The sequence below is a fragment of the Hippocampus guttulatus genome, chromosome 4, assembly GCF_054856545.1.
Source record: "Hippocampus guttulatus isolate MCC_2025c chromosome 4, RoL_Hgut_1.0, whole genome shotgun sequence".
Taxonomy (NCBI): Eukaryota; Metazoa; Chordata; class Actinopteri; order Syngnathiformes; family Syngnathidae; genus Hippocampus; species Hippocampus guttulatus.
The window spans coordinates 9,083,653-9,109,379 of record NC_141264.1 but is presented as its reverse complement, the minus strand read 5'-3'; the positions used below and the strand labels follow the sequence as shown (position 1 = coordinate 9,109,379).

The 25,727-nt window shown below is 41.3% G+C and overlaps 1 protein-coding gene across 1 annotated transcript; it reads right to left on the bottom strand.

The window, feature by feature from the left end:
• Positions 1 to 1,283: 1,283 nt before the first annotated feature.
• pdhx (pyruvate dehydrogenase complex component X) lies at positions 1,284 to 24,521 on the bottom strand. The gene is made up of 11 exons (XM_086109622.1): positions 24,348 to 24,521; positions 22,468 to 22,551; positions 20,714 to 20,814; positions 12,749 to 12,939; positions 11,387 to 11,485; positions 10,256 to 10,418; positions 9,276 to 9,423; positions 8,369 to 8,427; positions 4,816 to 4,974; positions 3,472 to 3,536; positions 1,284 to 2,086 (listed from the first exon to the last, which is right to left on the bottom strand). The coding sequence occupies exons 1-11, from the start codon at positions 24,481 to 24,483 to the stop codon at positions 1,831 to 1,833; spliced, it is 1,461 nt and encodes a 486-aa protein (XP_085965748.1). The 5' UTR covers positions 24,484 to 24,521; the 3' UTR covers positions 1,284 to 1,830.
• Between the last annotated feature and the right edge of the window lie 1,206 nt (positions 24,522 to 25,727).

Below are 25,727 nucleotides of genomic sequence, written 5' to 3'. Positions count from 1 at the left end.
TGCATTGCCTCTATCTTGGAGTTCAGTTAGCCAAAGATATTTGCAACATCCCAATGATGCAAAGCAGCGATATTCCACTACAATAGTAATGCTCTATAGTAATTTCCGGACTATAGAGCACACGTGATTATAAGCCACTACATTTTTAAAGGAAAAAACATTTTGTACACACATAAGCCACACCTGTCTATTAGCTGCAGGTGCCCACATTGTAACATGGGATATATACAAAGAAAACAACGATACACTGGTGACCATTAATAGATCGTTATATAGGCCGCCTTCCTTAAATAAGCCGCAGCGTTGATAGCTTGTGACAAACGTTCCGGTTTATAGTCCGGGAATTACGTGAACAAGTCTGATATTGTACCTGTGAGAGCACCATATTGAGGTGGGTTCTTCACCTTTTACGGAAATGTATTTTACGCTTGTCCACATTTGTGTTGGTCTCTGCATTTGACCTGGGCTCTGGATCATCTGTGAGGTGTCATTATCTCTAGCTAGCAGCTATACACACGTGGAGCACTAGCGCTGGATTAGGAGTTCAATATAGGCCACTCACTAAGGAATATGTTTCATTTAAAACAACACAATAAAACTGAGATGAAAAATACATAATTTATGTTGGAAAGAAAAGATCTCGATGGGTGGCTTGAGGTAAAAAGCCATTTCTTTCCTTTTGAACAGACAATAGGTTAGCTATCTTTGAAAGCAATTTAGTTCAGTCAGATTTCATCAAAAATTCTGCTCTCTTGCGTGTTTGGGACTCAAATCTTAATGTTTGCCATGCTTTTCAACACATGATTTTTCATTTGTGCATTCTGATCTGACCACAATAAACAAAGAGCAAATATGCATGCAGTGTGTGAAGTGTTGGGCGTTCAGGGTAGAATGGTAGAGATCAAACAGATTTTCTCAAAACCAGTGGTAATAATCATCATCATTAACCAGTCACTCTTGTTTTATGCAACCAAAACATGGCCTAGCCTGGTATCACAGTGATGCCCAACTTGGGATGGAATCAAATAAGCACCACGCCACCTACTGATACAGATCTGGACAGGACAGCTGTTCAGTGCACTTGGGGCATATATAAACATCTGCTGGTGCAGGCTGACCAGTATGTTTGCCACAGGAAATTATCCTAATTGGCCTCTATGAAATTATTCTCCTTGACGCATACTCTGTATTCTAATTAAAACACACAAACACATCTGTGGTTGCGCTGTTAGTGTGTGCTAAACTGACATGTTGTAAACACATAGTGAAATGAGTCCCCAACATATATTAATAGTCCATAAATGGCCTTTTTATTTGCAGGGTACAGCAACTCGTTTCAAACTGATTGCAATATGTTCACATGGGGACTTGAGAATTAACTTGATAACTATAATGTGATTTAGTTTTTTCTCAACATTAAATTATTGAATTCTGAATGTAACAGGAAACGTCTCAAGTGGGTGCAATAAATATTAGAAATTTAAATGATGGACATTTAAATGATAATACTATTTATATTACATTGATTGATTTTAACAGTGCACAGACACATTACAACTGACAGCTTTAAGTATCCTGTCCGAAGAGGTATACACAAACACAAGTGGTGTGATGAAGCACTACTTAAAGTAGCAGTTACAAATTTTCCTCAATAACTAACAGAAGCTCAATTTGATGCTGCCATCACAAAGCCCGGTGAATGCCAACGACCACAAAAGAGACCCTGCACCTACTCTACTAATAGTTGCTCGAAGAGTAATGAGGCAGAGGGCAGGCTTTGTCACATAAGTGTGCCTTTGATTTATCCACGTAATTAGCAGTCTGCATATTTTAGGCTAAAGCCATGCGCTGAGGTTCCTCTAGGTTGGTGCGAAATCTTTCAAGAAATCGCGAGGCAAGTTCATCATCAACAAGCCGCCCGTCACTTGACAAGGTGACGGTCATCAGCTGTTGGGTACGCAGGGTCTGGTTGTCCTCACACAGACTTAATTCAGACCGGGAGGTCCCAACGGCGAGGATGCAAGCCTGCGGAGGGTTGATCACAGCACTGAAGCCGCTGATGCCAAACATCCCCAGGTTGGATATACTGAGCGAAGTGTAGAAGATGGAGAAATACATGCAATAGTGAATAAAAAAAACACAAAAAAACAAAAACTATCAATTTCATATCAGAGAATGCATTGAACACAAGACAAAGTCATTAAAACAATTTAAAAACAACACTAAAACACCGGTATCATACTGAGTTGAAAAGCAAAGAATGACAAAGGGCTTTAATGTGAGATTTAAAGAATACAGTGAAACTCCTCTACAACGAAATCATGTTTGCAGCAAGAAATTTTTCACAACAGGGGGGTTTTCACTATAGCAAATTTGATCTCAGATGTAAACACACACACACACACACACAAACGAATGTGTACACGCACACACAATCGTATGTGTACTCTTTTTTATTCCAATAGTGCATAAGTATGAGCACACACTTATTTGACACTTCATATAGTTAGTGTAGAAAGAAAAAAGGGAAAGAAATTGCTAAATTTACGATCAGTACCATCATCCGATGGTACTGATTGTAAATTTCGCAATTACCAGTATCAGTATCAGTATCAGTATCAGTATCACTATCAGTACCATCTGATTGTACCATCTGCTTTCTGAGGTTGGTCATGTGACGTTTGCAAGTTGAGCCTTGATTAGTCGTTATTTGAGCCCTGAGCCACTCTAATGTAATTTTCAGTCGAGAGCAACTGTCAAAATGGCCGCCCCCTGGGTTGGACAGAAACGGATGGATTTTTGCTGCTTTATTCATTTTCCACAAACTCAATAGTCAAATGTCTTGGCGAGTGGGGCTACAGAGAACGTACTGTTGTAAATAACATTATTGGGTTGACTTTCCCTTCAAGCACTGTACTGTGTATCAGTACACAGAATAATACGCAACCAGATATGAATGACAATGATGGCGCCATGAGCTGGCAGTCATCTTCAAGAGCGATGCTGTTTTTTGTTGCTTTTGTCATTTGTATTGTCATATGGTGTTAGTTGTTTTTTGTTCGAGGACCTGCTGTGGACTGTTTTCAGTGTTTTGGCTGTGGCATTTGAGAGGAGGAAAAAAAAAACTGTGCTTGATGGTTGTGCCTTCTCGGTAGCATGCGTGTACCAGTGCTCATTTTGATGGGTGGGGGTAGGTGGGGGGATATCAGCGTATTTGACAAAGTGCAATACAACACTGTGACGATAGTGCAGTTGGAGCATGCACTATAGATTCAAATTTGACAAATCACATCAAATATGATGACCTATTTTTTCTTTACTTGACCTTTGTATTAAACCCGCTCGGTGAATTGCCGTGCAATAACTCTCAAACTCAAGAATTTAAAACATGATGAGTGCATAAAACACAGGATTAGATACACAGAAAATACATTTGGCATTGTCATGTTGTTTTCTTTGTCTTTGTTTTACCTGAATGAGCCTCCCTGGTACTCTTCGGGTAAGAGTTTTCCATCTCGAGCCTTTTGGGCCAATGCCTATGAAGCATACATTATTTGTCATTTTTAGCTGTATATAAGACATCGGTCAACTATTTATCCGATGGTGGTGCTAGAAGTGGCCTCACAAAGTACACACAATAACAAAATAATAGCCTTTTTCTTGGCAATAATAGTGAATACGAAATAATAACCATAGCTAAAATGTTGCTTCACGATAAAGAATTATAATTGTAGGTCTACCTAAAGAATCATAACAGAAAACCTGTTTCACATATCTCCTTAAAAACAAAAACACACAAAAAATATACCCACAAACAGGAACATGGTGTTCCAAGTATAAAAAATTGTCTAATAGCAGGCTTTGACACAAATGGAAACCATCAGCTTGTATCTTGCTGAAATGAGGAAATGGAACCGACAATGACCCACATGATGAGGCATCTCGCAAACAAAACAAACACATGACTGTGGCCTGGGTTTGATGGCAAAGCGTGACTGAGTAGAGTAACTGTGGAGACATCACAATGCATGAAAATGAGTGTGCCCATGGGATTGCCTCGAATGGAAGAATTATGTGCACCAACTGTTAAGTCTTTTTTTTTTTTGAAGATTCCTTGACTTGAAATTACTGCTGTACCAGTACTACAGCTGTCAAGTTAAAGGCATGCAAGATGTTGTTAAAAATATATATTTTGTTCTATGACATGCCTCCAGAACGCCAGTGGCTAAGTGTTATATTTGGTATGAAATATTAAAAAACAAAAACCTTCCAAAATGTTTCTTCACTCAAGTCACGGATAGTGTATTGGTACATTCGCCTGAGGCAGCGTGTGCTCACTTTCCACTCAGTGAAGGTGTGAATGTGAGCTCCGATAGTTGTCTATATGTGCGCTGCAACCGGTGACCAGTTCAGGGTGAGATCTGTCTTTCCAGCACCCTGCGACCCTGAACTGGACACACGGTAGTGAATATGGATGCATGGATATTTCCCGACAGCGGAGTATTGTGTTTTTTCAAAAATCCTGGACCATGCGGTTGCCTGTGACCAAAATAACTGATTTGTTAGGTGTTAGTCTGTACGGAAAAAAGACCAGACAAAGGCAAAAACACAAAAAAACAAATCATGCTAAACAAATCTAAATGGACAATTGGAATGACACTGTCCAATGTGCATGGCCGAATGCCGCACTGGCAAGAAACTCTCAAGACTAGGGAGTCAAGACACCTAACGCAATCATACAAAGATCAATGTCGATAGTGACAATGACTGTAGGTAATAAGCGAACAGAGCAGTGATTCAGATTCAGACTTTTACCTTTGCGTTCGTAGAAATCTCATGAACTCCTTTGTTTGCAGCATCTCTGATGATGGGTGTAATGAGGCCTTTGTCAGTTGCAACAGCAATTGAAATGTGAATAGAGTCAAGTGCTCGAGGTCCGTCATCTGACCATGTCACGTTCACATCTGGTAGCTCCTATCATCACAAAGTTAATGGCAATCAAATTGTCAGTCGACCCATTTCATCTCCATTTGGCTGGAAGTAAAATAGTACAAAAGGAATGGGACTGGAAATGGAGGACCTTTGAAAAACATGGAAAGCTCTACAGAACACAGTCCCCCCGGATACTTACCGTTTGGTACACACAGATTTGCATATTCTAGGAATTTGAATCTATATTCTTTCAAAATTGTTATTTTGTTTGTTTGCTTTTCACTCCCCCCCTCGCCATTTACCATCCATTGTTTATGGAGAACCTACATTGAATGTTTATTAGCCTTCTTTTTGTTGAAAGCGGAAAGATAATGGGGCTCTACTGTAGTTGGTCAGAGAACTTGGAAAAGAAATACTATATGCTTACCCAACACATGCTTGCCCTAATATGCCTTTTGAAGGTCCTTTGTTGGTGGACAAAATAAGTTGTATAAGATATGGGATAGGCCACGTTCTCTTGTGTAAGAAAAAAACCCTGTTGTGAAAAATTTCTTGCTGCAAACATGATTTCGTTGTAGAGGAGTTTCACTGTAACAACAGTGTGAAAGAAAGCTACTCTATGTAAAACTAATTAAACTTTGCACACACAACAAGCCTGACAAAATCATCAATGTTAATTTAGTGGGGTTTTTTTATTTGTAGTGCCCTTACAAATTTAAAAATATGTTTGAATGTGTTTGCAAATACTTTGAATGTGTACGAACCAAACGCGCAAGTAACTGAACCTGCCCCTCCTTGTCATCACAAACACAAACTTACAGATGAAGCACAAACTGGAATTGTATTCGAACAGAATGGCTACTTGTGAAGTTTTTAATGTTTTAACACTTGGAAAGATGGACGGAAAAATACATGGCTGGGGGCGCTGAAAACACATGGTTGTCAATACAATAGCCTAAATAGGCTTTTATGTTGAAGTTGGCCCTCACAACGCATGGTCGAGTGACAGCTGCCTTGACTCATCCTCATGACTTTTCGGTTGACCTTAATCTCAGTTTTTATTGCCATCACATCACATGCCTACCAACATCAAAACAATGCCATCCCAAAAGCATATTAAATTGTGATTGCTTATTCAGGAGCCGGCAAAATCAAATTAATTAGGCTGTCATTGTATGACACAGCACAAGTCATTGAGTTTCGTGGTTGGGGAGTAAACCCCACATACTCTCCAACATATGATGGCAGCCAAAATTACACAAAATACACAAAACACGTAAATCGTCCTTTTTTTTAACCTGGCAAGGCAAAATATATCAAACACGTTAAATAATGACCTCAACGTCTCATGAGACCGAAACTTCACTGAAAGTCGGCGTGTTACAGTTTTGTCTTCTGTGAACGCCCACGCCTCAACCCCTCCACTCAATAAACTCATGACCAATCAAATCGCAGCATTTGCGATTCGAAAGTAGCGTTTTAGAAAGTCATGATTACAGTATATTGCAAATGCAATTAATTGTTCAACCCTATTTCAGGCACATTTTTTGTGGAAAGCGAAGTTCTCTTATCTTACTAACAGTTTTAGCTGTCATAATTTTCACTGCAAACAAAGAATCAAGATAGCATGCAAGTAAGAGTTGTCCCAAAAAGGGTCGAGGTGAGGAAGGAGAAAACAGCCATAGATAAAGACAAAAATGTCATACCAGATGTCTTGTTTTGTGTAAAAGTGGGCTCCCGTTATTGCAATAAGGACATTATGTTCCATAGAAAGTCTTGCAACGGTGCGATTTCTCTCACTCTCCCCTCGGACACGGCCGTTAAACATTAGAGATGGGCAGCGCATATCTTTTGTTTTTATTTCTTGATTGAACGGACCTGAAGGTAATCGGGTTTTGGTGTGGTCAGTGAAAAAGAACTCAGCTTTCCCAAAAATGTGATTAGCCATAGTTAATTCATGACTTAACAAGGAGGGAAATGCATTTTCCACACAGGGCTAGGAAGCCTTGACCCCCCGCCCCCAAAAACAAAACAAAACACACACACACACACACACACACACACACAATATATATATACAGTATATGTGTGTGGAACTGTGAGTCGCGGCTTCGAATTGAAGCGGATTTACATGGGACAGGAGAAGAGAGCCAATCTCTTTTTCGTTAATGGATTCGACAGCTTCTTGTTGCTTTCAAGTTTAGCTTGTAGCAGACGTGCACATTTCAGATTGACGTCTTTGATCCACTGGTGAAAAGTACACTTTGATTCGCTCCTCTTTCATCTATAACTGCTTCAGACAACAAAGTGTATGCAGGAAAGTGGTTAAGATTGCACGATTGTCTACGTCTAATGTCTTGTCTTGTATTATTTTGTCATTTTATGTTAACGTTTCCTTTGATGGCGGCACGGGCACCCACAGCGGCTCCTCTTGCTGCATGTTGTCTTGAGAGGGAAGACATTTCATCTGTGCTGAATGTTGCACATTTGACAAAGTTGTACTTGACTTGATATTGAAGATATCACCTATATATGTTTAGCTTAAAACTTTGTATCATAGACAGGTCGACTTTGACACTAGTCTCTGTCCTGAACATCTGCTGAAGTACTTGAAACAAAGAATGTAGTGTGAAGTTTAGATTCTATTTTCACTTGATTAATTAACAGCCCCCCGAGGGTTTTCTTGCCTCCTCCACCTCGTAAAAGTCCCTGAAGGCTGTCAAGTGCCTTCGAAGAGGAACCCTAATCTCAAGATTTGTGGACCAGCAGATATGGTCTGTACTTTGTCAAAATGCCAAGATCGAACTGCATTGACCTTTCTTTGTTTCTGATTTTTACATGAGGGGAAGGACTGCCCGCCCCTAATTAATATAATTAACATACTATGCCTATATGTATGTGTGACTGTAGTTGCTCGGGGCTTCCTGATGAAATCTGAGACTCACAGGAGCCCGAATCGATTCGTGTTGTGCCCTGAACGTTCAGTAAAACATCTTGCAAGAACTTCTCCATTTCCAGCCTCTGACTTTTGCACATCAACTCAGCCCGAATCAAACGAACACGCGGAGGACCTGGGGAAGTGGAGAACGGTCAAGGGATCCCGCCGTGTCGACAACAACACGCTTCCCCCTGTTTGATCATCCTCCAACAATATATACAAAATTCTTTTTTACAATGATAAATATAAATTAAATCTCCATTTAAAAACTATATTTTATGTTTATTTGTCTTATCTATGATGCTTCAATTTGTTTGATGATCTTAAACTAAGTGGGGAAACTGTGCAAAAAAAAAAAGACAAAATCCCTGTTCCTGGCACTGTAGCTCGTCGGCACAATTTTTTTTTGTCTTTATGACACTGACTATCCACGTGTAAACACGCTTAACGAACTTAAAATATGACAAGTTAAAAGTAAAATCAATGAGTAACACTTACTTTAAGCGTAACAGCAGCTGCCTTGATGATGAAATCATTAACAGAAACTTTGATCTGGTCTGAAACAACAAAGAAACAACAGAATGTGTGAGTCATATCAATGAGACACAATGATAGCCAGACAGCTGATGAGGGGGGCTGCCTAAGCTCTCAGGGTTCCATTCTGCTTGGCTGGTGTCCAAGAAAGTGACAAAAGGAGCGACTATCAAAAACACATGAGAGACACAAATACAAAACAAACTCTTGAATTAAACTTAGTTGCTAAACAGTGAAAACAGCTTAAGAGGATGTGGCAACTGAAACCGACAAATTTATTCGTTGAAAGTCATCACATGCTTGGAAAGAAAGGACTTCATTCATTCACCAGCCGTTCCCCCCCCCAAAAAAAACAGTTCTTTAACTTTGTTTTATATTTTTATGACGTTACTGGCAGTCAATGTTTTGTTGAGGACACTGGAAAAATTTATTCACAGTACTCTGTACTGAGTGTGCCAACATAATGACATACCGACTACAATATACACTTGCAGAAAACAGATACAAAATTTGACGATTCTTTTTTCAGCGGAATTTCTTTTTTTTTCTTAACTCTTGGAGGTTTCCATTACGTACATCCAAATCCATTTCAATCAGTTTGACAAGCACCTTCCATTTTCATTGGCAAAACATGTTTGCGCGATGCGTGGAATGAGAGTTCCAACAAGCGTGACCAAGTAGTTATGTACCAGTGTTTCTCTCCAGTGCTACTGACTGATCTTTTTGTCAAATGAGTTGTCATGTGAAACTCTTGAAATTCTCATCAAGGACAACAATTAATAATGATGATATTGTCAACTAAAGCTAAAATATGTTATTATACAGAGGTGACATAAGATACAGCATAAGTGTACAGCCGTGTTTTGTTTACCATTGGCCAAGTCTTCACGGAGCTTCATTACTGCAGCCATATCACAGTCAACAGAGGCGTAAGCGTGGGGGATGGTGGTTTTGGACTGTGTTAGCCTTTGAGCGATCACGCGGCGGACATTGGAGGCTGGATGCTCTGTGAAAGTGCCCTGAGGAATAACATTGTAGAAGTCAAGAGTCTGTGAATTACTGCACGCATGGAAAATAGCACTTTAGGGGAATCAATTGGGAAATAAGGCAACAACAAGAATGGTGTGCAGTCTAATGCTGACATAACCCAACGGTCATCAACTATAACATGGACCAGGTTATTACAAAGTAATTGACACCCTGTTACAGTAAATTGATGGTAAGTCTGAACAGTCATTGATTTAGATTAATTGTAACCCATTATATTACATACAAAGGTTATGTTTAACAGATTTATGTCTTAAAATAGAATGGATATTGAAACCAAGTCAAATGTGTCTGACATTGGCAAAGATTTAGCAACAACAGCTGTGTTCGCTAAAATGTTAGCAATGCATACAAGTTCTGCTTTCCCTAAAATCCGTGTTGCACTATGCCCACAGCGTCACATTAGGAACAAACATTCTCTAGTGAGCTTGCTGTTCATTACATGTGTCTTTTTTTTACATTTTTTGTGGACAAAATCCTTGTTCCCAGCTGCTATTCATGTGTGACTATTTCGAAAGCAGGTCGATTCCGAGTGCACGCTGTCGCATGGCAAAGCCCCGGTCATGTGAGCAAAAGTGGGCGTATTCTGGGAGTGCAGTGACGTGGGGAAGCCCACGTCCAGTGTACTGAAGGTGGGTATCATTCAGGCACAAAGCCACGGTCAATGAAATGATGAGCACACCCAAAGTGGTAACATAACAACAAGCATTCTTCTCAGCTTCTGTATCTCAAAGAAACACTCAACCGCAAATTGGTAAAAATTCAATCAGTACTTTTGACAGGTATGTGTAATTTAAAACCCACCGGTGTGCCTGGATTTCCCGGGACAGAAAGAGGAGGAATGTTGGGTCTGCTGCCGGGTGGTGGTGGGATAGCTGCTGCGACTGGGGCAGGACCCGGAGAAGGAGGAGCAATAATGGGTGTCGTTTTTGGCTTCGGGGTCAACTTCAAAACATTTAATGCATCTCTGTTGGAACCAAAATAGAACAAAAAGATTAGAAACGGCAATAGCAGGATCACGGTTCGAGTAGCGCTGCAGACAATGAGCTGCTCAAGAGATGCCACTCTGCTATCTGAGCACCACCAATGTATCTTTGGGCAAGGCACTAACCCCACAGCCCCTACCTCAGAGGTGCAGCATTGTTTGTGCATTTCTTACTTTCATGATGCGATTATTATCATTGCCGGTTCATCGGGAAACATGGGGAAAAAAACTATTTCCATTTGTCTGATTATTTTAATAAGCAGGCCGATACTGACCTGCCACATTCAAGGAGCTTACTTAAATATAGAGGACAATCAACAAGTTTTATGTTTAGTGTCACGCTCAACTACTGCGTATGAAAGTGCATGGTAGGAATATTTATTTGCATGAAACAACCAAAGCTTTGTTGAAGTCAATCATTTTTGATGTTACTAATTAGTCAACCACTGGTGATGGTCTCGATATGTACAACACCATACTATTCTTTCCTACAGTATACAAAAGGCAGGCATGACAAAATGGTGAGAGCCGGTATGTTATTGCTCTGAGTACACAGGATTTATACAATTAAAAACATGAAGCAGAACAATTTCTGTTCAAAACCATGCAAGATTATTTGAAGAGTTCCATTTCCAATTCAGTCCAGCAGGGTCCATTGTACCCACATGCATCCACCCTTTTGTATGGATCAGCTGCCTCTGACCTCACCATGTAGTCTAGGCCCCATAGCGGTTTTGCCCCTCCCTTGTTCGTGCATTCTTACATTTCCTGTAAAACACAAATGCCTTGTTTCCTTACTGATAGGAGTATGTGCTTGTGGAAGAACTGAGGGAAGTTGGAAATTCCACCCTGGATAAACTCAGACCAGTCGCCAGAGCCTAGTGCCCCCTTAAGGCTTAAGATTTTACGTTCGGCATGAATGTACAGACAATGTCTCTACTCAAACCCACTCTTTAGTGATTAGTCCTCTTGGTCCCGTCGGTGTGGCCAATTTTGGATCAACGCCATGAGTGTCCAGGATGTGTCTTGCTGCTGGGCTTAGTCGTAACCTAAAAAAAATGAGCCATGAAGACAAGTTGCTGTTAGACCAAAATCTTTTATTTCATGGCCCTCGTTATTTTGTGTCAAATTATTCCTTTAATACAAGTCTCTGATGGAGATTTGCTACCTAATAAGCTACCGTATTTTCACGACTATAAGGCGCCATTAAAAGTCTTAAATTTTCTCCAAAATGGACAGGACGCCTTATAATGCGGAGTGTCTAGTGTATGCGCCGAGTTCCAAAGCCTGACTGAGAGCACCTCTGGCCGACACGCTGTTTATATAGAGAAAAGGCGGAGTGAGTGACGACAGGCATGCGGAAGTCCGCCAATGAGTGAAGGGTGGGCGTGTAAGCGGACGCTAAAGGCACGCCCCTCGCAGGTACCAGTCGCCAATGAGTGAAGGGCGGGCGTGTAAGAGGACGCTAAAGGCATGCCCCTAGCAGGTACCAGCCGTGTGAGTACATTGTAAAATGGTGAAATAAAGTACAACCGAACTCAGTTTTGCTTCCGTTGCCTTTTTAAAAACGTGTTTTTAGCGTGCGTGCATGCATGCCGTATGTTTAAGCTGGCGTATGTTTTACCATGCCTGGCTGCGCCCAATAATACAGTGTGTTTTGTGTATGTGTCAAATACAGAAATAGCACCCCTTACTGAGACTGCGCCCAACAACACGGTGCGCCAAATGGTCGTGAAAATACGGTAATTATACTCCTGTGACTCGAAATCAAAATGATCCTTTTTTTTTTTTACCCCAATCCATTTTCAACAAGTTGATGCCAACTTTCAAATCTTTATGTGTCACGTGGCTCACTGCAAAATGTTTGCATAACACTCAGCAAATGGTGGCAGATAGTGCCTATTGTGTGAACAAGGGCAGACAGGCTTTCTGAAATTCAGGAGGTTTACCTTTCAACGGTAAAAACAGCTGAGAACGTAGATGCTGTATTATGAGGGTGACAAGGTAATTGCCTAGACTAATCAATAAATAATTGGTGATGTAATACAAGTACAATAAAAAAAAAGACCTCCCTCAATGATTGTACTGTATATTATATTCATTTCATTAAATGTATTTTAATTAGCATCCTTATAAATTGCAGAATTTTAAGCTGTTGAACTGTCAGCAATTATTCCACTGTGTTCTACTTATTTTAAAGTTTTACCGTGACATTGTTTCAGTATCAGCATTTAGGGTACTGTATATGCATGCAGGTATCGTATCAAAGTCGGATTGCTGGTATTGTGACAACACCATTCGATGGCACTTACGATCCTATTGGGACTGTTTTTGGAGGAGCTGGTGAAGAAGCAGGAGGAGACACACCAGTGGCAATAGTTTCATGGGTAGCAGGTGGAGGTGCAGATGGAGAGGGAATCTCAACCTGTCTCCAGTCCTGTCCCTCTTCCACCATAACAGCAATAAGAGTTCCCAGGCGTACGTTGCGACTTCCCTCCTCAATCTGAAATGAGGGAGTTATAAGTATTTTTGTTCTCAATAAAATGGTAGCACATTAACATAAACATGTTCATCAAAAAGAAAGAAAGTGAAGAATAACAATGCATGCTATGCTGTAGCTCACTGTAATTGAAACACGAGACTGATATATAATTGGCTGTTGTGTAGTGTAACGAGTATGCTTTCTGTCACCACTGATTCAAGATCCTGTTAAGAGCTAATCTAAATACACTGTGGCATTTACAACTCTCTCCACGGTCTACTGGACATGGTCAATCAATCAATCCTGGTTCAGTCGAAATGAAAGGCCATGCGTAATAGACTGCTGGATGCACTTGATCAGTTTTCAAAAGGTATTCCTTTTGTGAACTGTCTCTTGTTGTCCGTCAATACAGCGTAAAAGAAATTTGCAAAGTCTGTGGTGCCAAATGGTTGAAGTAGGGAGAAAGTTTACAAATCTGCTTTTTGCAGACTTGTAAAATACAGGGTACCGTTAAAATAGTCAAATACTGTTTGCTGAAACATATTGTTGTTCGTTATGATGACTATTCAGTGCTAACGTTTAATACATGAAGCAACGTGAACGGTTTATATATATATACATATATATAAATATAAATATATATATTTATTTATTTATACATAGACATAGATGTACATACACACACACACATATATAAAGATATACCGTATTTTCCGCACTAAAAGACACACTGGATTATGAGGCGCACCTTCAATGAATGGCTATTTTGTATTTTTTTTTTAATCATTGGACGCTTCGCATTATAAGACGCAATCTACAATGCCTCCACTAGATGGTGCTACGCTCCTTCCATTCAACTCGAGAGGCGTCCGTTCAACTTGAGAGGCGTTCATGACTGCAGCCATCTCGTTACCTCTGCGTCCCGCATCCTAGACGCACAATTTTCCCGCAGGACGCACAGTTACAAATAATGTGCGCTTTTGGGACGCAAGGAAATTTCTCAGTCAAAACAAAACAAAACAAAAAAAACTATGACAGGCCTGAGGATTTCACGGTAACGATCATTACCGGTAGCGTGTCGTTTCCGTGGCATCATTTTGACGGTACCGAAAAATCGTTCAACCATAAATGTCACGGCACACGAGTTGACTGTACGCGATCAAATCTCTCCTGTGTGATCAACGCGATTTCACTGTGCCTGTATGTGAGTTTGTGGTGTGGTGTGAGTGTGTCTCTTCTAATTTACTTTTGTTTTGTTTTGTTTTCAGTGTTGCGGGGGACGGAGCAGATAACGTCATGTGCGCATGCGAGTTGCTATTTTAGTCCGCAAACTGAGGAATCGCGTGGATGAAAATTTGAAATGGCGGCGAAAAAAAACTCACAAAGGACTACAAATTACGACATTTAATGTCTGATTTTCCGTATGAATTGTCCGAAGGGCGTATCACTAAACTCACCTGTGACGAAGGCACAGAACATGAGAGCGAGATACTATGGGAGGCACAATTCCGAGGCAAGTTGGTCATTAGATCTATAGGCTAATCGCTACGAAAAATATTATAAAACAGTTATAACAATTATAGAATAACCAATTCTATAATTTACTTTTGGAAACTTGGGTTTCGAAGTAGCCATTTAGCCCACATTCTCTGCATGTAACCCCTCTGATTAGGGTTGCTTGAGTAGTAGCATTCCAACAGAGCCATGTTATCGCATCTCGCCCATCTCCGCTTTGTTCCAGTAGCCCATTTTTCATCAAGGTGCTCTGGTTCCCCAGCACCTGACGCAGACCTTGTTTGGCCGGGCGACGTCTGAGCCGGCATGTCATTCGTTTTATTGTCTCTCATCATTGTATGAGGTAGGCATTAGCGTGAAGGATCTTGCCCAAGGATCCACACTGGATGGTGTTATGTGCTCATTTTTGCCCCAAGCGGGATTTGAACCACCGTCTCCCGTACGCCAAACCGATGCATTACCAACTGAGCTATCCAGCCGGTAATGCTGGATATATATCTATATATATATCTATATATATAGATATATTTGTGTGTGTGTGTTTGTGTGTATATACATGTATATATACATTTACACACACAAACATATCCACATTAACGTATTATACATATATGTATACATACATATATATATATATATATACATATACATATATATATATATATATATATGTATATATACACACATACATATATACATATCTTCATGTGTAATCCTTGCTATACAGTACCACTGTTACTCTTTCACAGATTTTTTTTAATTACTTTTTTTTTTTTTTAATTCTTGAGCCTGAACAAAGTTTTAATCTTTGGTTTCATTCATATGTACATCTATATCCATCCAGCCATCCATTTTCCAATCCGCTTTATCCTATAAAAGGGCAGCGGGGGGTCAGCTGGGATAGGCTCGCGGCCTATCCCAGCTGTCCTTGGGCAGTAGGCGGGGGAGACCCTGAACTGGTTGCCAGCCAATCGCAGGGCACGCATGGACAAACAACAACCATTCACAGTCACAGTCACAGTCACACCGAGAGACAATTTAGCATGTTTTCTGGGTTCAGTTATGTGGCTTTCTCAAGATGAGCCCTTAGTCACTGTGATGTCATTTTCACTCAACAGCAAGTGGCAAAATGCCTTCTCCCAGAGAAAGACAAAAATGTGTGGATTTTTCTGCTTAAATTCTATTCCACAAACATAGTATTAATCTGAATATCATGTTTACATGAGTAGGGGCGCATATAAGATATTATTGTGAAGAAAATGTTGGACATGACTTCCCCTCTACGTAGCCATTCAGTTTGTTGGGTGGTAAATGAAAGTCAAGCAAATTTTGGCAACAGTTAACAAATATAGTCATTGCAGTCACATAATGGCATGAACAGTTCAAGTGAACGCAGGGAAGCTTTGTATTTCGGTGTCATTACAAACCTGTGTGATTGATTGTACCCAAAGCAGATTCAAGATTAAAATGCTTGGGTCATGGTAGAGATTCAAGATTAAAATGCTTGGGTCATGGTAGAGTAGAAGAATGCTCTAACAGCATGATGAGATTTAATAATCTGTGGCCGCAGCACAAGCGATCGATTCAGCCTAACCCAGGTTCCCAAGAGCCATGGTTGGATATTGGTAAATGTCACTGATACATAACCACTTTGGAGTTCTATGCCAATTGCAATCTTCATAATCATTCGACCAAATGGTATGGTCGTCAATATCCATTTTAAATAAACAACAACAGTTAGGACCTTACGAAAGCACAGTTAGAGATGAATATTTAACACAATCTATGGTTCAACTAAGAAAAATCTATCAAATTAAAAAAATAAAAATAAAAAAAGGTCCCACATTGGACATGCAATGCTTCTAGTTGGTGGCTTTCTCCACAACACATTGCATTTTCATCCAGAGGGGTTTATACAGGCCACGTTTCTCTGCCTGCCTCAGCTCTCAAGCCCCTATCCCCAATTATTCAGTGGTTGCTATGGAAACTACCATCCCTACAGTAGCAAAGGAAGATGGGTGTAAGGGAATGTGGAAAAGGAAAAGAAAGAAAACCAAAAAGACCAGTGGTTTAAATTAGGTGCAAACCTTTATTTGAATCACAAGGCTGCAGTTTATAGCAACATGATGTTCAAAATGGCTCAGGTTGCAAACATCTAACAGGCTATTGAATAGACAGACCTGAAAACCTGGACTCACCCTCATTCACCCATTTTTAACATGCTTATATTTATATTTTATAATGTATATATATTTATATACTTCTTGTTCTTCTACTTCTCCCTTTCATCATTTTGCTGCTGTTAGTTAGTTAGTTAGTTAGTTCCGCCCGCTCCTATTTGGAACATTGGGCGACGAGCCTCCTCCATTTGTTCCGGTCACTGGCGACCCTTCTTGCTCCATGCCAGCTGACACCCATCTCACTGAGGTCTTCTTTGGCAGTCTGTCTCCACGTCTTCTTTGGCCTACCTCTCTTCCTCTTTCCACCCTCTGGCATCCAGTCCATGGCCACACTTGCCGGTCTCTCTCTTGGCAGCCGGAGTACGTGGCCGATCATTTTCCTTCTCCTTTCAGAGACAATGTCTGACAGTTCAGCCACTCCTGCCCTCTTCATCACCTCCTCGTTGGTGATGTGGTCTCTCCATGAGATCCTCAGGATGGATCTCAGGCAACGCCGATGAAAGACATCTAACTTGTTGGTAATGTTGGCTGTCTTCATCCATGTCTCACAGGCGTAAATCGCTGTTGGGATAACCACTGACATATAGAGGCGTAGCTTGGTGGTCGTAGTGATGGCTTTCGATGACCAGATGTTGCGGAGGCGTTGGAACACTCCCGCAGCTTTACCAAGTCTACTGTTGACGTCTTTCTCCACACCACCTGTATTTGAGATGTTACTCCCAAGATATGTGAAGCTGTCAATGTACTCTATGTCATGTTGGTGTAGAGTGAGTGGTTGAAGGTGTTGGTGCTGTCCGACGGCCATGGCCTTGGTCTTTTCCTGGCTAATTCGTAAACCGACCTTAACTCCGTGCTCATGCAGATTGTTGGTCAACTCCTGGAGTGCGGGCTGGGTGTGACTTAACAGAGCCAAATCATCTGCAAATTCCAGGTCAGCTAGTCTGCTCCCTCCCCACTTGATACCAACTTTTTCCCCTGTGATGGACTTCCTCATCACAAAGTCAATTATGATGATGAAGAGTAGGGGTGACAGAATGCAACCCTGTCTTACACCAGTGACAATGTCAAAATCATCAGTTGTGCCACTGTTGGTTTTGACACAACAGGTTGAGTTGTGGTACAATGACCTGAAGATGTTGATGTACTTGAGGGGTACACCATACAGCTGGACGATCTGCCACAGTGACTCCCGGTGGATGCTGTCGAAGGCTTTCTTGAAATCGATATAGTTGATCATGAGTGGTGTCTGAAGTTCTTGGCACTGCTCTATGATGTTTCGAAGGGTAAAGATCTGTTCGGCGCAAGACCTTCCCTTCCTGAAACCGGCTTGCTCTTCCCTCAAGATGTTATCCACTTCATCTTTAAGGCGATGTAGCAGGACACTGCAGAATACCTTGCTGGGGATTGACAGCAGTGTAATGCCCCGCCAGTTATTGCAGTCTGCGAGGTTTCCCTTCTTAGGAAGCGTGACAATGACCCCACGTCTCCAGTCGGCAGGAACCTCTTCAGCATGCCAAATCAGGTTGAACAGGTGGGTAAGGCTCTCCACAAAAGCGTCTTGGCCGTGTTTCAACATCTCGGCAGCTACCTCATCGAGTCCCGGTGCCTTGTTGTTCTTAAGGCCCTTGATTGCTTTGGCAACCTCAGTCTCGGATATCTCTTTCGATGTAATATTTAGAGCTGGAGCTGGTGTCTCTTGATCGAAATTGAAGAGCACGGGAGGCATTGGTTGGTTGAGAACCTCCGTGAAGTGTTCCAGCCATCTTGCTTCTTGCTCCTCGTCGCTTAGAGGTGTCCTGCCATCCTTGCTCCTGATTGGCACGCTAGAGCTGCTCCTGGAGTTGGTTAGCTCCCGCACGATCTTGTATAGGGTCGTCGTGTTGTTGTTCTCGGCTGCTTCCTGTGCCTCTCTTGCTTTCTCTTCTAGCCACTGTCTTTTATCCTTCCTGCAACTCTTCTTCACTGCCCTGTCCAAGCGCCTGTACTCCTCGTCTTCCATCCTCCAGCTCCGGAGCCTCCTCTTTTGTTCTCTTTTTATCTTGGCCACTTTCCTTTCATCAATCAACTTCCAGGTGTTGTCTGTTATCCATCTCTCTTTGTTGGTACCCCTCTTTCTGCTGATAACTGCTTCTGCAGTTTCAGCAATGGCACAAGAGAACATACTCCACTGCTCCTCAATGTTTGCAAGGTGTTGTGATACCTTGAGCTTCCTACTCAACTCCTCACAGAAGCTTTCTGAGATGTTGTTATCCTTTAGCTTGTCCACTGCGTAAGGTCTCTTGGGCTGCACCTTTTTCACCTTCTTCAGCTTCAGCTTGATTTTACTCACCACAAGGAAGTGGTCTGAACCCACATCTGCACCTCTGTGGGAGCGAACGTCGAGCAATGACGAGCGCCACCTTGTGTTGATGCAGATGTAGTCCAGTTCGTTCTGGGTCCCGCCACCAGGTGAAACCCAGGTTACTTTGTGGATCCGCTTGTGCTCAAAAAAGGTGTTGCCAATGCTGAGGCCGTTGGTACTGGTTAGCATCAACAGTCTCTCCCCGTTGTCGTTCGTGGAGCCTGCAGACCCATGTGGTCCAACTGTGGCATTCAGGCCCCTTCTGTCATTATCCAGTTTTGCGTTGAAGTCTCCAATCAGCATTTTGATGTCATGTCTGGGGATTTCCTCAAGCACGGTCTGGAGCTGGTTGTAGAAGGTGTCTTTATCGTCCGCTGAGGCAGCTTCGGTTGGGGCATAGACTTGTACGATGGTTACTTTGGCATATCTGGTGTAGAGCCTTGCTGTAATAATCCGTTCATTCACCGGCTTCCATCCAATCAATGCTTTTGCTGCACTATTGGAGAGGATGATGCCGACTCCATGGGAATGGTGGTCTTGCTTCCCAGAGTACAGAAAAGTTGCTCCATCAACCACGAGACGCCCTTGCCCCGTCCACCTCATTTCACTAACGCCTAAGATGTCCAGGCGATAGTCCCTCATATTCTTCAGCACCTGGTCCATGCGACCAGACTGGAACATTGTGCGCACATTCCAGGTGCCTACTCTGGTGTTGGTTTTGGTTCCAAAGATCGGGGTCATCAGGGGTCGGGCTTCCTGCTGGATTTCACCCAGCCCCGTCATAGATACATCCAAGGATGTGCCGTCTCTTCTTCGCCGTGGTTTACCGGAATGGCTTCCTCTCGTCATTTCTGTAACAGGTTTTGTTTTACAGGGTGAGGTTGTTAACCTCACGCCCAACCCCCAACCTGGAGGACCAGTTGGATGCAGTTTAACGTCGTACCCAGGACATGCTGCTGTAAATGGGGAATTTCTCCATTGTGAGACAAAAAAAGGTTTTCTTATCTTATCGACATTCTCATTAGCTCAGGCACCTTGTGTCACTTAGAAAAGGGGTCTGTCTTCAGTGTGTGAAGGTGAATAGTCCATTCTCTCCCATGCACGGAAATATTAAATTTAAGGCTGTCGTGCTCATAGTTTTTCCCAAGTCACTTGATATTGAGTATCTGCTGATATCTAGTCCCAATCAATACCTCTGCAATGAAATGCAATGAAGAAGAAAGAGAAGACTGCATCCAAATTCTCTTCATCACCCGATTCACTTTGTGAATGAGGGTATCCCACGACGATTCCATTTTATATGTGAATAAATCATCAGTGGTTCAAATCAAGGACTAAAACATTTTACTTAAAATTAGAAAAAGTAAAAAATGTTTTTTTTTTTTTAACTGATACCAAACGATTGGCCCCCATTTCCGACCCTATCAATCAGATCGGGAAACAAGGTAGTCAAATTATATTTGTACTGCAGCACATAATTTGGGTATCGTGGAGAGGTCAAGAAGACAACTAATTGCTCCATCTTTGAAAGCCTATTAAAAATTCAAACACCTAACATTACAGTGGGGAATGGACCTAGAGAAATGTCTACCACGAAAGAAAATCCTTTTATGTAACTGTTACTGTGCAGGGAAAGCCAAATAAAAATGTCACAAAAGAACCATTTTAACGACACAATTAAAAACAAAAAATCTTGTCTGACAGTAAATAGAAAATGCATATAGTATTACGTTTAATTTTGGCATTTTTTTTTTCTCACCACGATCTTTGCCAAGATACCGTCATCATTAGATTCCATCGTAACGACAGCTTTGTCAGTCTCAATTTCACAAAGGGCATCGCCTGCTGCCACTGCCTCACCTGCAATGGTAAAACACATGCATAAATATATGATCTAAATTCATCCATCCATCCATTTTCCGAACCGCTTGATCCTCACTAGGGTCGCGGGGGGTGCTGGAGCCTATCCCAGCTGTCTTCGGGCAGTAGGCAGGGGACACCCTGAATCGGTTGCCAGCCAATCGCAGGGCACACAGAGACGAACAACCATCCACGCTCACATTCACACCTAGGGACAATTTAGAGCATTCAATCAGCCATGCATGTTTTTGGAATGTGGGAGGAAACCGGAGCACCCGGAGAAAACCCACGCAGGCCCGGGGAGAACATGCAAACTCCACACAGGGAGGCCGGAGCTGGAATTGAACCTGGTACCTCTGCACTGTGAAGTCGACGTGCTAACCACTGGACTACCGGGCCGCCTATGATCTAAATTGAACTTTTTATTCTAAACATTGTGAGAGCTCAATTTAAAAAAAAATGGATGAATAACAGGGACAAAGAATGTTAGTTCTGAAGAGTGTGAAAAATGAATTTAAACAATTTTTTCAATTACAATTATTTAAATCTACGAGCAAAAGAAAATGAATCTATGTGACAAATAACGGTGTGACAATTTATTGGTTCATGACAGCATGTTACCTGAAAATCGAAATTTCATATATAAGTAGAGAGTGAGAAAAAATATATATTTATCTTTTTCCTACAAATTGCCATCTGAGCTGTATTTGACATCAATGAACAGTATGACTACATATTTAGATTACAGCTGTCCAGATCACAATTTTTGACGCCCAAGTCCCAGGCACTTGCGATCAGGTCCGATCCGATACATGTACCTCAGCAATGGATTAAGAAGTTAAAAAAAGGGAGTGCATCCAACTTGTCTCAATTGTTTTATTTTTCCCTTTTTTTTTTTTGATAGTGTCCCAACATAATACCTTTTGGAATGGCTACAAATCTAGTGCAGCAGTGGTTTAAATGCAAGCAAAAATAAATAAATCAATAAATAAAATCTTTTTATATCATATTAGTGGTCCAGCAACAAATACTAACAACACTACCGGTACTTTAATTGAAATGTACTATCGATAACAGGGGTCATCAAAATGATGCCCCCGAGCACCAGGCAGCAACCAAAGACCACATGAGTCGCACGAGGCCCTGTTCTAAAAATAGCTCACCAATTATGGTACATTGTGATTTCTGAGCAATGTTGTAGAAGTGATACTGTATGTCAATCAACATGTGAGCATTGGCTACAATTCAAAGAAATAAAGTGTTGCATATTGGTTTTTATCTATTTCCTAATTATTGTGCGAAATCATCAATTTGATCCTGTCATCAAATTAAAAACTATCAGTTAATAAAATCATGCAATAACATTCATAAAGTTCATTTCGGTACCGTATTTTCCGGACTATAAGTCGCTCCTGAGTATAAGTCGCACCAGCCATAAAATGCATAATAAAGAACAAAAAAAACCCCCATACGTAAGTCGCATTTTGGGGAGAAATTTATGTGATAAAATCCAACCCCTAGAACAGACATGTCATCTTGAAAGGCAATTTAAAAAAAAATAGAAAACAACACGCTGAATAAGTATACAATACGCTAACGTTATATGACACATTAAAATTTGGGATGGTGGTAATATTTGTAAATTCCTTTTACCTTCTTTCTTTAGCCATTTGACAATGTTTCCCTCCTCCATGGTTGGTGAGAGAGCAGGCATTTGCACGTTTAGCGGGGCGACACCTACCGGGCACAAAGATCATAACAGCATTACTGAACACAGCATTTAACAGGCACTTGAAGCTAATGCAGAAATACTTCTTTGAAACTTCAGACCGCAATGTAAAAAAAAAAGAAAAAAAGATGACTACAATGCATCTTAAACACTGGACCCCTACATACACGTGGGTCAGCACATGCAGATTCAAAGATTCTCAGAACAAATAAAAAATATAGGTTTTTTTTGTTGTTGTTGGTTTTTTTTTTTGTGAATCAAAAAAGGAAAGATAATATGCCTGGTCCAGTTGCTGTTGGACATGGAACTGTGTTAGTGGAGATCTTATGCAGGCCAGCTAGGTAACTACTTTCAAATGTCTTCCTAAAACTCATGTCTATCATTTAGCCTTCTTCTAAAATTGTTGGAAATGTTACTTTTTATTTGTAATTTTATGGAATGTTATGTCAAAGATGATGGCTGAATCACATGTCACTGTGTTTGGAATGTGCAGTATAAATAAGAATAAATAATACAAAATAATAATGACATTATTATAATTATTTCAATTTTTTTTAAGGAATAAAGTTTACTTTGTTTGGGACAACCATTTTCTATTGTGCCAGCAGAGCATCACATTTAATGTGTTATTCTGCTGGCATCTGCTGGACATAATGAGATACTGCACAATTATAAATTTAATTTATACGAGTTGCCAGGGAGTTGTTCGAACCACAAGAACCGCAATAGCGCTGACAGGAATTTGGGGCCCAGTCCGGAGGGGGGGGGGGGGGGGGGGGTTGCTGGTGGATGGTAATTACTGGTATACTTTTTAATTTCTGCTTGCAACATGACTTATTCATAGGTCACTATCGTACTCATTTCAAAACACAGCCTCTCTAACATTTCCTGCAACAAATCAGATATGTAGAATACTTTTGGTATTGGGGCATTTCCAAAAAAAAAAAACACTTCATATCAGACGTAAAATTTGATGTCTGATGTCTGAGGCAACAGTCGGAATGTCCGCCGACACGCACGCAACTTCCAATAACAAGTCTAACACGCCGACACGCACGCAACTTCCAATAACAAGTCTAACACTGGCTGTCTTAAGATTCCCCCTTGCGTTGTTTTTCCATCCATCCATCCATTTTCCGATCCGCGATATCCTCACAAGGGTCACAGGGGATGCTGTAGCCTATCCCAGCTGTCTTCGGGCAGTAGGCGGCGGACACCCTGAACCGGTTGCCAGCCAATCGCAGGGCACACAGAGACGAACAAATATCCACGCTCACACTCACGCCTAGGGACAATATAGAGTGTTCCATTACCCTGTCATGCATGTTTTTGGAATGTGGGAGGAAACAGGAGTACCCGGAGAAAACGCACGCAAGGCACAGGGAGAACATGAAAACTCCACTCAGGGTGGCCGGAACCGGAATCGAACCCTGCATCTCTGCACTGTGAGGTCGACACGCTACACTGGATCACCAGGCCGCTTGCATTGTTGTTTTGTTTTTGTGTTTTTTGGTCACAATAAACAAAAATAAGTTCATCAATTATAATTCCATTGGAGGCGAAACGTGTACGCATTGTTGACATTTACTTATTAATACTTTAGCCTGCGAGGACACGTTAAAGTGTCGGTTATGGTCACTGAAGTGAGACTAAAAATCAAACCTTTTCTCCGAATGATTATTACTGTACTGAAATGATGTTATAAAATTGTAAAATAACCTTATTGCGCATAAAACCGCTCGAGCTAAATGCCAAGAGTCCCCAACCTGTCGTTATGGACAAAACTGCACATGGCAATACTCACCGAAGACCCATGGAGAGTGAAAGAAGTGCCTGGCTTTCTCCTGAAGTGACTGCGTACTCCTCAAAGATTTGTGAATGTTCGATAATTTCAGGCCGAAAAAGATTCCTTGACGACCCAGACGCAAGGAGGCCGCCATGTTGATGTCCTCATTCGGAGAGACGTAAAGGTGCCTGATCAAAATGTTTACATTTCAGAGAGTCGAATATTGTCTTTTCTTGTCTAATCATAGAGTTTAAGAAAAGAAATAGTAGTAAAAGGCGCAAGTGTTTTATTGTTGTAGTATGTGATTGAATTTCACATTAATTACTTTTTAGACAATTCGACAGGCGGAGAGCTCACAGTAGGTCATTTCAGGACCCTGGCCAAAGACCTACTGTATACGCATTATCGCCTCGATTTGTCCTTATCCGCCATCAGCGCGTCTTCCATATTGGATGGGGCAAATCTGCCCGGAAACTAATGCAGTTAATTAAACTGAACGCGTGAAAGCGACAATGTACAGATATAACATAATGCCCCCCACCACGATCACTACTGCCTTCACGCCCCCCATCGGCACATTAATATTGTATACCAAATATTATGAGAAACAGCACCAAACACAAAATCTGTAGCTTTTGATCTGCTGATAATACAGTACAGTATAGTTGGTTGACCATATTTTGATTACCCAAAAAAGATAGCACACAGACCAGCCTCGAGATTATGAAATGATACTCAAACATTAGCACTGCAAGGTTTTTCTTTGTCTTCAATATATTTAAAGTAGGTGTGCATGATACTGGTAAAACATGCAATATACGATTATGGGTGTTGCATATTGTACTATGGATATTATTTCCATATTCTAAAATGTACCTAAATAAATGACATCTCTATTATCCAATGAAATAAATAAATGTTTTATTTTTTTTAATTTGGGAAAATAAGTATTCTTGTAGGGGCGGCATGGTGGAGGAATGTTTAGCACGCCGGCCTCAAAGTGCAGGGGTGCAGGGTTCGATTCCGGCTCTGGCCTTCCTGTGTGGAGTTTGCATGTTCTCCGCGTGGCTGCGTGTGTTTTCTCCAGGTACTCCAGTTTCCTCCATTCCAAAAACACGTGTTGCAGGACAATGGAACACTGTAATCTGTCCCTAGGTGTGAGTGTGAGCGCGAATGGTTGTTCGTCTATGTGTGCCTTGTGAATGCCTGGCAACCAATTCAGGGTGTATCCCGCCTGATGCTAAATATCCTTCAAAGTCTTGCTTGTATCCTTCTTCCTTCAATTAGTCAGTAGTTAACTATGCTTTTGGTATCATCTTTGTTTCATAATCTTGCGCAGAGCTCACAAAGTAGTTGTCTGTTTGAGTGTGTGTTGAAGAACGCACATTCATACCTGTC

Coding starts and splice junctions, on each gene's coding strand:
- pdhx (XM_086109622.1), bottom strand. CDS start 24,483: ATGGCGGCCTCCTTGCGTCTGGGTCGTCAAGGAATCTTTTTCGGCCTG. Junction 4,975..8,368: donor CAGCTGCTGTTACGCTTAAA/GTAAGTGTTACT, acceptor TTGTGATGATAG/GAGCTACCAGATGTGAACGT. Junction 3,537..4,815: donor AGATTTCTACGAACGCAAAG/GTAAAAGTCTGA, acceptor TATGCTTCATAG/GCATTGGCCCAAAAGGCTCG.